Here is a 14554-nt window from a genome sequence, read left to right on the forward strand (position 1 = left end):
AATGAGAGCTTATGACCAGAGACACATAACATTGTTTTCTGTTTGTATCATATCTTTTAGTCAGCGCTACTGCATCTGTAATCCCACGGTGGTGCGACAGTTCCGGAACCCCGACACCATCTTCATCCTGGCCTTCGCCATCATCCTCCTCAACACGGACATGTACAGCCCCAACGTCAAGCCTGAGAGGAAGATGAAGCTGGAGGACTTTGTGAAGAACCTGCGAGGTAACGAGAGCTAAAACCTCATTTATACACCTCACAATTTGTTGTTATTTTGCAATGTTTAGTCCAGGGGTCTTCAACGGGGGGTCCTGGGCCCATAGGGGGTCCTCAGAGTTACTACACCAAATCTTTGTTTACATTAACCACTTAAATCTTAGCATCCCTATTCTGAATAGTAGATCTACAAGCCCACAAACGCCCTTGTACTGTAGCTCGGCTATTTTCAGCAAAGAGGTTTGGTGTAGGGTGGAATGGAAAAAGAGCAGACCAAGTACAAGTGTTCTAAGTATTGATGGTTTAATTGGCTAACTACATCTGAAAATACACAGTAACATGAATCCGTACACACAATGATAATGCTGTCAAACAAGCAGTCTCTGAAGCTGTCTATAAAATCTATGAAAAGGTTTAATCTCCCCCTGGCCAGCCGGGGCGCCTGATGGAGGGGAAAGGAACTGTTCGGAATAACGTGTCCCTTCCACGCGCTACGTCCGGCCGGGGAAATTCCCCTCTGTCAGGTGAAAAGAAGCAGCTTGGACTCCTCATGCTTAGAAGCAGGCATGAGGTCAGTCCGCTGCCCCCCCAGGTTGGCAGAGGAAGTGTAGTGCCCAGGATTACATTAGATAATTGGCACTGGGTGAAAAGAAAAACTGGGTTACAAAATCGTGGGATAAAAAAAAAAAAAAAAAAGGTTTAATCTGCAACACAATTTCATACAATATGTAGTGGGTGTATCTGCTTCACCTCTCTCGGCTAAGGGGTCCTTGGCCTGAAGCCCCCTGGTTTTGTCTTAACTGGGGGTGGGGGGTGGTTTCGAGTTCAGGACCTCATGATGTTATTCATGTTTTACATGGAGGTTATGCAAAGCCACAGTGACACCAGGGTGTTGTCTGTGGTGGTGACAGAGCTTCTTGGTTGTGTGTCACAACTCAAGTCTTGTATTCTTGTTTATAGATAGAGCATGACTTACAGTAACAGATGGTTCTGTTCCATTGTTGTCCGAGACTCATCACACTGCAGCTATGTTTTATAATAATAAATCTATTGTCTTACTACTGATTGATTGATTTATTACTTTGGTGAAATAATCCTTAAAATACTTTTGTCAGTTCCAAAAGCATTGTTTTTGTTTACCACTGTAAGGTGACAGCAGTTCATTGTGGAAGGTTTTTTTTCCCTTCGTTTTACCCAAGAAGAAATAGCAGATATACAAGCTACTCTCCCCTGTGTTGTCAAGGTGTGGACGACGGCGAGGACATCCCCAGGGAGACTCTGATCGGCATCTACGAGAGGATCCGTAAGCGCGAGCTGAAGACCAACGAGGACCACGTCTCCCAGGTGCAGAAGGTGGAGAAGCTCATCGTTGGAAAGAAACCAGTGAGTCTCCTTCAGTGTTTTTGTTTTTGTTTCTGGATAGTTGCTAGTTTGTCCCTTCTTTTAAGATTTATTTATTGATAATGCAGATATCATACAACAATGAATTACAGAATCATGATTTCTTTTTTTTTTAAACAAGACAAGACAAACTCAAAAAGGAAAAGTAAAAAAACAGTAAAAAACAACCCACCCCCCACCCCAACCCCAGAAAGGAAAACTGCACAGCTCTCATTACTCTGTATTGTACACAACACCTCTTGACAACATCAACTCGGATAAATACATGAAAATAACAATATAAATAAAACTAAATCAACCCAGAGGAGATATTGAAGGTAGAACCTCAAAGAACCTGCCCCATATCTTTTCAAAAGTAGCAGGCCTTCTTCTTACATTGTACAGTATCTTTTCAGGGGTACAGTATGATGAAAGCTCATTCAGCCAGTGTCTCTGTGAAGGTGATTTTTCAGATTTCCAATTAACCAAGATGATTCTCTTAGTTTGTCCCTTCTTGTCACCATTTTCTTAATATAGTTTATACTTTATAGTATACTTGTTTCTTGTGTGTATGTTTTTATGCATTGTCTCGTAGTGTAATCGGTGTCACTGAAAATACTGTTGCTGCCTGTTTTGTTATTGTGCTTTGTGCTTTGTGAGAATTAGCATCTTTGCTAAATCTGGTGTATTTACATTGCATTTATTTGTAATGTCCATTAATATGCTTTGTCCCGTCAAAATATACAGATAAAGTAAAATAAAGTACTATGCAGATAATAGATAATAGATATAGACTAGAAAAAGTGCTCCTCGGGGCACAGGTCTCCACGAGGCCAGGTCAGGTTGTGGCCTACTGGATTTCACGTAAATTGCACACTGCGTTCATGATTTGAGGCTTTTTGTTTCAAAAGGGCCAATCCTGCAAACTTTGAAAGCCAATGTTAGCCAATTAGGATGGAATTGTGAATTGCTGGACTCTGCTTTGCACGGTAGCTTAAATTGTAGTCACTGTCCCGACTGATGACCACTCTAGTACTCTAGTATAGAATCAGAGTTTCTAGATTCTTAAGGATTAGTTATGATAAGAATATTCCTATTGGGACTCCCAAATTTGAAGGCTAATCTGGACTATTTGTCTGTCCTGCACTATTCTGGTTCATTTACAATTACAATTAACAGTAACACAAATCTTATCCCTGGCACAAAACATTTTCAAATGGCGGAGGTCCACAGTCAAATACATATATCAAGTTTGAAACTACTGTTCTAGACTGTTCTAGGTTCTATGCCATAAGTCAGGGGATTTCTTTTTAAATGTCAGTGTTGTTTTGACATCATTCTTCAGAACTCTTATAGATTAGAGGACATTGTGCATTGAGTGTGCAGCTGTAAATATATAACCCACTCTTCTTCTGTTTTTCCCCCCAGATTGGATCATTACATCATGGACTAGGATGCGTAAGTAGACTAAATTACAGCTCACACTTGATTTACACTGGAGTCATCCAGTTTCCACTTTAGGTACTGTTATGTACACATGTAGGTTAGGTACGGTACTGTTCGTACAGTAAGTAGGTGTACTGTACATTCTCGTAAGTGTTTGATTACTTAGGCAAGCAAGGACTGATTTATACTCCACCGCGCAATGCTGTCACTTGCCGACAAGGACTCCCAGGGGTCCTTGGCGGGGTGCCAGGAATTTGTTAATATATAGCATCACAATCATTTTAACCACTTTAACTTAAATTTGTGCAAATCTAAGTTAATATTCTTAACTCAAATCTTTGCTTCTGGGGGTCCCTGACACTTTTTACATTCTGCAGACAAATATTAGACCATTTTTTGGGGGGCGTGGGTCCTTGACACAAAACGGTTTTGGAACCACTTCTCTTGTGGGTATAAAGTAACGACGCTTTTTACTTTGACGTGCAGACAGAGAGTCAGCACCACGTATAAATTCCTGTGTGGCATTGAGCTGCACTGGGGCGTGTTCCTTCCAGCGCCAGGAGGCTGCAGTGCAGATGGCCGTCTGTCACATGCACAACACAACAGAACAGAACACAGGCTGTTAGTCATGAAGAGCCAGCCCAGAACACACAGAATACATCTCCACATGTATAAAACATCGTCTTCCACTAGAACACGCTCATTATGCGAACAATGACACATGTGAACACGGTTTAAGTACTGTGAATGATCTATTTGGCATCGACAATCTGACTTTTATAGCTACGGAGAGGACATTAATGAAACGTTTTTACTGTGACAGTATGAATTAGTATTGTACGGTAATTGTAACATGATCTCCCCACTGTGGACATCATGGAGAATGCAACACACTTCCTTAAAGGGATAGTTCACCGCCAAAATTACTATTTCTTTTCTCTCTATCGATGGACACCATGGAGACTTGAATTCATGGATATTTTTTTGTTTTTGTTTTTCTCGCAAAATGGAGACACAAATATTATCCTTTGTCTCCATATGGACCCACTGCTGGTTAAACCACATGGTTAAACCACAAAGCTTTAGCAGAAAATAGCCGATCGACAAGCTTGCTCGCGTTGTGATCTTGTTGATTGGAAAAACTTCTGCGAAGGTTTGCTTTCCCACAATTCCAGATGCTGCAGGTTTATGTGGTCAAGGATGCAATCCATAGGTTTCATGACGTACCTTACCCACTAGCCAGGACTCGAAAATTCCCTCTTCCGAGAGGGAATTTGTTTGGCCAAAGGGAGATATTGTGCTTATGAGCTTCAGGCAGCAGCACTGCTTGGGTCTAAAATGTCTCAATGGAAGAGTAGGGAGACTACCCTCAAACACTGCAAATGTCATAGTTATATTATATTGACACACTCCTATAAAAACAGATTGGTTGTTCAAATAACATTTTTATTCATTCAAATCAATTCCAGATTGATTGCAGCTTTAAATCCTTAGTAACATGGATGCCGCTTGTTTCTTATTATTGCACAGCAGACTGAGGTGTTGGTATGTGTGCATGTGTTTCTGCGTGCCTCTAGGTGTTGTCACTGCCCCATCGCAGGCTGGTGTGTTACTGCCGGCTGTTTGAAGTACCAGACCCCAACAAGCTCCAGAAACTGGGACTGCATCAGCGGGAGATCTTCCTGTTCAATGACCTCCTAGTGGTGTGTTCTCCTTTCCTCTCCTCTGCTCTTCTCTCTCTCTCTCCTCTCCGCTCTCGCCTCCTCTCCTCCTCCTCTCCTACTTAAGTGGTGTAGTGTTGATATTGACATTCATTGTCACTCTCTCACATGCGATCGTCTTTTCTTACCGACTTCCATGAAAATCAGGTAACCAAGATCTTCCAGAAAAAGAAGAACTCTGTGACCTACAGCTTCAGGCAGAGCTTCTCCCTGTACGGGATGCAGGTCATTCTGTTTGATAACCAGTGTAAGTCTCTTCTCCTCACTCGTTCCGTTGTGCTCGTGTGTGTGTGTGTGTGTGTGTGTGTGTGTGTGTGTGTGTGTGTGTGTGTGTGTGTGTGTGTGTGTGTGTGTGTGTATTTACACAAAAACTTTGCAGTGCTTCAGATTTCGCTCCGTCACACATCTTAACAGCCATGAGAAAGTCAAACTGATGCACTGTGACTGTTGTTTACACTCCAAATACTTCTGACAGACTCTCACGACGTGTCTTAACGTTTGTCGTGATCAATGTGATCCATGTGTTAATCTCTCTCTCTCTCTCTCTGTTACCCACCGCCGGTGCAGATTACCCAAATGGAATCAGGCTTACATCAGCCATACCAGGTGCAGACATCAAAGTCCTCATCAACTTTAACGCGCCCAACCCCCAGGACCGCAAGAAGTTCACCGATGACCTACGGGAGTCCATCGCCGAGGTCCAGGAAATGGAGAAATACAGGATAGAGTGTGAGTGGACCCCCCCCCCCCCCCACCCTCCCCCTGTCTCCCCTGTCTGCCTGGAGCAGTGTGAAGTAGAGTAAAGTAGAACCAGGCCAGGCTCTGTTTATGTGGCAGAGTGTTTACACAGTCCACAGGACGCCTCCCAGAGGGACGGCAGTTAGTGAGCACGAACACACTGTAAAATCCACAGTGTGTTCACATCATGGAACCCTTTATGGGTCCACATTTTACCCTGCAGACAGACAGACAAGACAGACAGGCTCTTCAGTCATGTCAAAACTGAACAGAATGTTTTTAGTTTTTTTTTTACGGCATTGCACCTAGTGGATGAGCCATCTTGAATAGTGTGCGTGCGTGCGTTCGTGTGGCTAGCGTGGTTCCGTGGTACCTAGTGGGCGAGCCATCTAGAATAGTGTGTGTGTGTGCGTGAGTGAGTGTGTGCATGTGCGTGGGCGTGGGCGTGCACGTGCGTGCGTGCGTTAATCTCGCAAACTACTAGTCCAATCAGATGCATGCTGCTGCCAGGAGGCTGAAGGAAGTAAATCTATTTTTCACATTATTGTTGATTTTCATTATTGATATTTCCCAGTATAATTCATAATGTTAGATCCAGCGTCCCTCCATCCATGCTTGGATCGGAATAACGTGTCCCTTCCACGCGCTACGTCCGGCCGGGGAAATTCCCCTCTGTCAGGTGAAAAGAAGCAGCTTGGACTCCTCATGCATAGAAGGAGGCATGAGGTCAGTCCGCTGCCCCCCCAGGTTGGCAGAGGAAGTGTAGCGCCCAGGATTACATTAGATAATTGGCACTGGGTTAAAAGAAAAACTGGGTTACAAAATCGTGGGATAAAAAAAAAAAAAAAAAAAAAAAAGTTGAACAACAAAACCTTCAAATCTATTCTAAAAATGACTGGCAGGAGGCACCAATGGCCAAGTGGCAGTAGCTCAGGGCAATGGCAGTAGCTCAGGGCTAGAGTGGCCAGTAGAGCGTCAGGAATGGAACCGCAAGGTTCCCAGTTCGATCAAAGGCTCCTCCAAGGTTAGTGTCAAAGTGTCCTTGAGCAAGACTCTGAACCCGTAATTGCTCCCGATGAGCAGGTTTGAAATTCTTTATTTAGGATTACCCCATTGAGATACAGTATCTCGTTTTCGAGAGGGTCCTAACTACAATCAATACAATACACAAAAAAGGAGAAACACAAAACAAAACAAACAAACACAAAACAGGGTATTACAATATGCAAGCACAATAGCAAAGAGATGGATCATTTGTTCTGTCAGATATCACTGTCACTTCCGTTGGTCAGCATTAGAATACAGTTGATTAAACACATATGTACATATCCCGTGCATACATAAACACGTGAAACACATATACGCAGGTTGGTGCCTTGCATGGTTTCCTCCGCCATCGGTGTATGAATGTGTGTGTGAATGTAATGCACAGTTGATTTAAAGCGCTTTGGATAAAAGCACTATATAAATGCACCATTTACCAAAGTGTGTACCATGTGTACCACATACAGGTAGGCTTTGATGCCTGACAGGATGTCCTGGCTTTGAACCCCTCACCCCCCCACCCAAAAAAAGAAAGATAAAGAAACAAAACAGGGACTGGCAGACAGTGTTGTGCAGCTACAACCGAACCGGGCATTGATGAGTCATCGTTACATAAGGGAGTACTGTGGGGTAATGACGTCACCCCCCCCCCCCCCCCCCCTTACAGCGGAGCTGGAGAAGCAAAAGGGGGTGGTTCGACCCAGCATGTCCCAGAGCTCCGGTCTGAAGAAGGAGGGCGGCAACGGTGGCATGAACCGCCAGAGTCTGGACGACACCTACACCATGGGGGAGGGCCTCAAGAGGAGTGCCCTGAGCAGCTCCCTGCGGGACCTCTCCGACGCAGGTACCTACCGCTCGCTTTTTTTAACCAACCAGCCACGCAGTGTTTCATTTAGACTCAACTTTGATTACAAATGGAACTTAATGGACCCTTAAATGGACCCTTTGGTTCTATTTGTAACCCTCTCTGAGTTACAGACCCTCAAAGAGTCCGTTTTGGGTCAGTTTTTCTTGAGTTAAACTAACACTGAGGATGCTACTGTGTGCCGTGTGCTTTGCGCCACGATGGGACATTGTTTAGGAATGGCTAGATGTTGTTCAGCAGTACCGTTAACCGTATGTGTGGATTTTAACCATTGAACCGCAGGTAATTGCACGCATCAACAATGTCTGAGCTACAACAAAGATGGCAGGAGTTCCTAGTGTCCAAGCCGGTGTGCCGTGTGCTTCAAATAACTTTATTTTGTATTATTTTGTATTATTTTGTCAATTGTCTAATGTAATCCTGGGCTCTACACTTCCTCTGCCAACCTGGGGAGAGCAACAGACTGACTTCATGCTTCCTTCTATGCATGAGGAGTCCAAGCTGCTTCAAATACTGTACTACCTGACCCCAGGGTCGAAATGTAAAGACTATAGATATACCGGTTTATTCATTAAATAAGTCCCGGATTGTAGCTTTAACTGTAGACTATAGTATGTTTAGAGTGACTTCAAGCCCTAGCATTTTACAATGGACTTGACAACTGAACACAACTTTAAGTGTTCAGAAATACAGGATTAGGCCATTTCTATGCATTATATTTATCTTTTGATTGATTAATAAAATTGATGGGCAGTTGTCAGTTGTCACCCCCTCATTATTTGAAACCGGTTTGTTTATAAACGATTCCATTTATATATTGTTTTTCATGTCACATGATGTTTACCTGTCATTCCTAAATTGTGTTGAAAACATTCCTCCCGAGAAGACACCCTTGCTTGATCTGTATTTGTTACTGATTCAGAAATCCCTGGCCATTCAGTCATCTTGTCTCACGTTTGTGAAACTAATCCAAAGAATGCAATTGTGATCTGTGGCGTTCTAAAAAAAAAAGTTTACCTTCGGCCTCAGTGCTAACAATCATTTCCATTCATGAATATCGGAGTCCCAACATACAGTAGCGCCTCTTGTCTCTGAAGCGACATACATTTCATTCATTACTGTGTAATGTTATGTTATTGGTTGATTAACTTGATACCAAAAGGAGATCCAGTCAGGGGTCCTTGTCTCACTCTCTGTGACGCAGTAAAGATCATATCCTCCGGCACTTAATTTACAAAACGGTATAGCTTGTGCAGTCGGTGATGACTTAATAGAAGTGATGATCCTTCCACTTTTCTCTCACATGTGTTTTATCTTTTGTTTTGTTTTGTTTTTTTGTTGAGAACTTTCTCTATGCAGGATATTGTGGCATGATAGTGGGATCATTGTTGTGTAACAAATGTTATTATTTAATTTCTCCTTTCTTTCCATATTCCATTTCATGCGTACTTATTGTTATTTCCATACACATCAGGGTTTTGTCCTGGTTATGTGTGATAATAATCAGTCATGTATCATTGGCTGAGCGTGTGTTTGCCCGTACATCCCACATGCCATTGTATTGCTTTTGATGTCTCTCTTCTCCTCTGTGACTCACTACTGCTGGACTCAAGCCTCCTTAATGACAATCCTCATCTTGTGACAACATTTTAGATCCAGTTGTCACATTGTATCAGGACAAACTGTGTGGGGGTAAACTCACCGAGACACTCTATAGGTCATCGTCCGGTGAAAAGTGCACCTTGTCTCTCAGGGAGCATGCACGCCCGGCCGTCAGGGAGTCATGTTGACTTTAGGTACATCTGGATTTGAGCTCTCGGCCTATAGTTTAGAGGTAAATTACACAGAATGATGTTTTAAAATAAATATTGAATGAATCCGAGTTAAACACTGAATTAAAACTGAGAAAGAGGACTACAACCTAAAGACAGACACAATACTCACCACCTGTTTCCCCACATGCTCCCAGAACCCCCCCCACCCCACCCCACCCCATTGATTTCCCTCTCTACCCACATTTGTTACGTTATATACGCACAGTTTACAATCTCCTGCACTGCTCCCCTATGGGACCGGATGGCTATCCTGAGCCTCTGTAGTTGATCCAGGAGTACTTGTCCATCTCTAATCTGTGGTATTGCATGTCTCGGGCAGGCAAACGGGGGCGTCGCAGCAGTGCAGGATCACTAGACAGCAATATGGAAGTAAGTTGGAAGCAGCTGGTATCCAAGCTACTCTCTATGTGATGATGTGCACTGTAAAAAAAAAAAAAAAAAAAAAAAACATTTATTTTGATTGTTTTGGTCTTGCACCCTCTTTGCTTCATAGACAGTTCATTCGTTGTTGTTTTTGTTTTTGGGTCATTTATTTATTTTTATTTTTATTCCTGGGATGCCTTTATTGCCGGCCTGCCTCGGTTAGTGTGCATGCGTTGGGCTTGCCTGCCTCTGATCCTGCCCCTGTATGGAGTTCTCCTGTTTTGGTCAAGTTATGTGGCCAATATGAAACAAGCATGACTCTACTAACCTCATACACCCCCCCTCCCCCTCCTTCAGTCCCTCTGTCCTCCCCCTGGCTGTCTGTCTTTCTTATCATTTCCTGTCTTTTCATTCACTCACGTCGAGCAGCCAGACTTTTCTTTCGGTTCCTTCCTCCCCTAGGCTATAGGGGTGCTAGTTAGAATCTGTCTGCAGCCCCAGGGCCTGCAGGTCTGTTTCCTTTCTTATCAAAAGGTCCAGTCTCCAGGCAGGAACATACTGTGTAGACTAGAGCCCTTTTACAGGTTTTTATTGAGATGTGGATTTCATTCATTCACCTTTTTATTCATTCCATGTGTCCATGAGTCCATGTGCTGGGTTGGTGTCTGGATCAAACCCTATTGTCTACCACGGTTTCTCTTCAGTCGTAGACGAAGCGGCAACAAGCATGTGACAAAGGGAAGGCCTTAAAAGCTGCTGGGATTAGAACAGCGGTTCCCAACCTCTTCTGGATCAGAGCCGACTTGAAACCATCGAAAAGCGCTTGCCGGCCCACCCATATGACTCAACGAGACCGCCCTCGTTAAGGGGTCAGATGGGTGGGCCATCTTGACCACACATCTGTAAATAAACACATCTCTATTTTCAGAGCGTGTTTATTTTAATGATCAATCAATTGGTCGATTGTATTCCGGCTTGGATCAATGGAACTAACAAATATACCTTTAAGTTCCTATTTCTCTGTATCACGGTAACACATTTTTCAAGGTTTTTAAAGAAAAAAAATACCACGATTTAAAATGAAACAAATTAATAAAAAAATATATCAATCATATCAATTTATTTGGGGGCCCACTTGCAATATCCTGATGGCCCGCCAGTCGGCCCCGGGCCCACAGGTTGGGAATCGCTTATTTTTTTAGAAGAAGAATTGTTCTGGCTTGTGTAGAACTGGAGCCACAGACCAAAGGGAACAGCATCAACCAGAGCTCTGTCCCTCCTACTGCCTACTGCTGTCTATCTGAATGCTATCCCAGTGTGGATGGAAAGTCTGCCTGTTATACACCCTCTGCATGTGGCTTCTAAGCCTCCATCGGTTTTAACATTGTGCATGTGTGACTCCTGGCAGGTTCCCAACGTGTTTCGACTGCAAGTGAAGAGAGAAATGGCATTTTCTTGCTCACGTCTTTGTCATTATGTTAGCTTATTATATATATTTAAGTCTGGATTTAATGAGCCTGATTTATGCATAGTTGTACGGTGGTGTCCTGCATCGAAAATAGCTATTTTAGGCACGGGGCACCATCGTATGTCAAAGTATAAATTAGTCATTAGATATATTTGAGTCCTGAAGCTCTTACTGTAAACATATTTGTGATGTTTGGCCATCAATAGAGGCATGAAGTGTGTGAAAACATTCATGTTCTCTCATTTTTTGTTTGTCATTTGCATGCCCAATAACATTTTTTGCTACTTATTGTTTATCTTAAGTATGCCTATGAATCCTTCAGGCAGGTGCAAGGCACCCATAGTGTAGCAACGGTGCAGGAGAATTTGCATAACATCTGACCGGCACGTTGTTGTACCTCCCATTGTCCTGCAGGGGTCCATCATTAGCAGTCCTCACACTCGCCGGAGAGCCACCACTCCGCGTGAGGGCGCACCCCGCAGCCATTCATCCATCCCCAACTCAGCCTCGACCGGGAGCATCCTCGGGTCACTCTTCGGCAGCAAGCGAGGGAAGCCTCCGTCTCAGAGCCATCCTCCCATTCCTCAGCACCCCGCCCCGCCGCAGCAGCACCCCACCCTTATATCCCACAAGCCCCACCCGTCCAACCTCCACCACACGGCCCAGGTGGTGCAGCAGAGCACTCACACGCCACAGGCCCAGCTCCACCACTCCCAGTACTGCCAGGTCCAACAGAACCCCCCGCCCTACCACCACCACCACCACTACCACCCCCCGCCACACGCGCAGTTCCACCAGCACCCGGCCTACACGCACACCGCGCAACAACACGCGCTTCCTCCTCTCCCGCAGCACAGCCACCACAGCCAGCATTCTCACCACGCATCGTACTCCCAGCACGGCCCTCACCACCACAGTCAGCAGCCGGGTTCGGCGCCTGGCGGACCCAAACCCAAACACAGTGGCATCAGCACCGTGGTGTGATGTTTTCCCCTCGCAAGAGAGGGGGAGGGAAAAAGTAGTGAGACACAGGAAAAAGTAGTGAGAGAACTCGATGAAGGAAGACAACTGCTTACACCAAAGGGACTGACTGGCATAAGTCTGCATACGGCCTGTCCACTGTGTTTAACTGCTGCTGTGGAGGAGACGGATCACAGGCAGTCACCTAGTAACCCTACAACTCCCCAAATAATATGCAGGATGGAAACCGGACTCAAATCCTCCGCTAATGGGCCTTTGCTAGCTCATCAGGGTTCCACAGGGGTGTTGTGTGTAGGAAAATGCCTTATATTTTCCATAAAACTCCCACCTCGCTACCCAGCTGTGATGGATGATGCGAACGCTGGTTTTCTCAACAAGCCACTACACACCATTGCTCCATTCCTTCCGATAGCGCTGTCTTCCCTTCAGATAATCAAGAGGAGAAAGGCATCCTTGGTTAAAAGTCGTACGGATAAATACGGTGGGAATGCTTTCTCTAAAACAACGATGGCATATTATATTGTACACAGTCTTTCTGAAGAAGCTAACTTTCAACACTGCTTTCTTGGGTTTGCAGATGCTATTATCATTTAAGAACCGCTACTTGTTGTTGCCTCCTGTAGAACTCATACGTAGTGAAAAAGCTATAGATATAATCATTTCACACTACCTTGATCAACGGACAGGTAAACAACTGAGTAAACCGTCTCAGTCGTAGTAGTTCTAGTGCTGTATTTAATGTAGACGACAGCATATATGTGTTGTCTCTTAGCTCTCATAAATAAATGTGCCAATTACTAATGCATAATCTATTTAGTCAAGACTTCATGTACAGTATATTGTGCGTAAAGGTAAATTGTAAGATTATACTTACATCAATTATTATTATCAATGAAATGAATTTTATCAGTATTATACTGGCTCTTATGGTAACGGAACACGTACAGTAATTCTGAAAAGGAGAGAACTCCCAGTCAGTCTGGCCTATAATATAATCGATTATGGAATCGTATTTTTTTGCCTTTTCAATTTGAGAGCCTCTGGATGGCAGCTGTAGCGTACGAGTCCTGAAGCGTGGGGCTCTTTTCGGGGCTGTTTCCTGGTCCACTCGGAGCAGATGGTTCCTGTTGATATGCTGGGTCGTTTGGTCCCTTTAATCTCAGTTTACCACTCATACTGTGGCTGCGTAGAGCTATATAAACTAGTGAAGCTTTGTAGTGAAAGGTGGGATATATATTTTTTGTTCGAACGGCACCTTCGGACCTTTCAGACAGTTTGAGTGTACTTCAAGGCTTATTACAGACGGACCCCTGCAGAACATGTTGCATCGTCTCTTGTCTTTAGCCATGTTCCACCTGGCGTTCCTATTGTAGGCATGTCAATATTGGTGACGGTCTTTTTTCCCTCCAAAATGTCCAATTTATAGCGAAAATAGCAGATCTACATGTACAAGCTCACAACCTTTGAGCTCGGATAGATCGGATATTATTGCTAGTATAGTATAGGGCTAAAGTGGTTAAATATGCAACAGCTGCTTTCCTGACTCTTAAAACAAAAACAAATAAACAGTTCCATATTTTTCTTTTTTTGCCTTGATAAAATACGTATTGTTTTATTCACCAGGCAAATTTGGCGAGTGAATAAAATCAGCTCTTATGTAGTGAAGTATTTTTTTGGATTTAAATTTAGTTTAGTTTAGTTTTTTACACGTGCAATATCTTTGTCCTGATTTTGTACATTCAGAACAAGCAAAGGTGTCGATCCCTCCAGACAAGTCTGTTTGTTTTCACGTTGTGTTATTTATTTATTTAGCTTCGGACCCCTTGTCAGTCTTTTTCAGAGTAAATTAATTGTGACTGTCCTCATAAGTCTCTGAGAGGTATGGTCTTGGAGTTCAGTGGAATGTCTTATAAGTGATTTTTTGCATGTAATGTTATTGATGTGAGGCTACTCTCTGCACATTCTATAACAAATCAGTGTTACCATAGCGAGTTTAAGTGCAATCATGTTAAAAAGAAAAAAGAAAACAGACTTTGGACTGAGAGTCTGTCATCATGTTGTCCAGGAAGAGATTCAGGTGAAAATAAAAATAAAAAAAATATCTTTTTTCATTTCAAGAATATATAAATACTAGAGATCCCAGTGGAAAGAGGAATGTGTGTATATATTTTAATAAAAGGAATATGCTTCCCTTTGGGCTGAAAAGAAATATTTTGCTGGATAAGCACACGTGAAAGAACACTTTCATTTTTTTCAGGAAATGCCGTTATAATACATCGAAAAGCAAAACAGAGCAAAAGGAACTGTGTGTATGGTATGTAAAGAATAACTTCATACATTCTACAAATAAGAGTCTATTATAGTGAGAGTCAACTGTTTGTCCCAATATTCAGGTTGTAAATGTATTTTAACATTCTTGAAGAAAAGTCATTACCATAAGTCAAGCGTATATACTCACATATTTCAAACAATGGTGAATACTCACTGTTATGACA

General features: G+C 43.3%; 1 protein-coding gene across 7 annotated transcripts in view; it reads left to right on the forward strand.

Moving 5' to 3' along the window:
- The window catches only part of LOC310862237 (IQ motif and SEC7 domain-containing protein 1-like), a gene marked incomplete at its 3' end in the record, with an annotated part of 207144 nt that extends 195082 nt beyond the window's left edge, over nt 1-12062 (forward strand). For 6 of the 7 annotated variants that reach the window (XM_083770038.1, XM_083770032.1, XM_083770034.1 and 3 more), the window contains 9 exons: nt 61-227; nt 1462-1601; nt 3027-3056; nt 4622-4747; nt 4913-5012; nt 5333-5494; nt 7215-7391; nt 9567-9616; nt 11493-12062. In XM_083770038.1, the coding sequence (XP_083626164.1) occupies nt 61-227; nt 1462-1601; nt 3027-3056; nt 4622-4747; nt 4913-5012; nt 5333-5494; nt 7215-7391; nt 9567-9616; nt 11493-12062 (1522 nt within the window). The remainder of the gene's footprint in view (nt 1-60; nt 228-1461; nt 1602-3026; nt 3057-4621; nt 4748-4912; nt 5013-5332; nt 5495-7214; nt 7392-9566; nt 9617-11492) is intronic. The other variant, XM_083770037.1, reaches the window with a different exon arrangement.
- Between the last annotated feature and the right edge of the window lie 2492 nt (nt 12063-14554).

The sequence above is a fragment of the Protomyctophum parallelum genome, assembly GCF_964188405.1.
Source record: "Protomyctophum parallelum genome assembly, chromosome: 7".
Taxonomy (NCBI): Eukaryota; Metazoa; Chordata; class Actinopteri; order Myctophiformes; family Myctophidae; genus Protomyctophum; species Protomyctophum parallelum.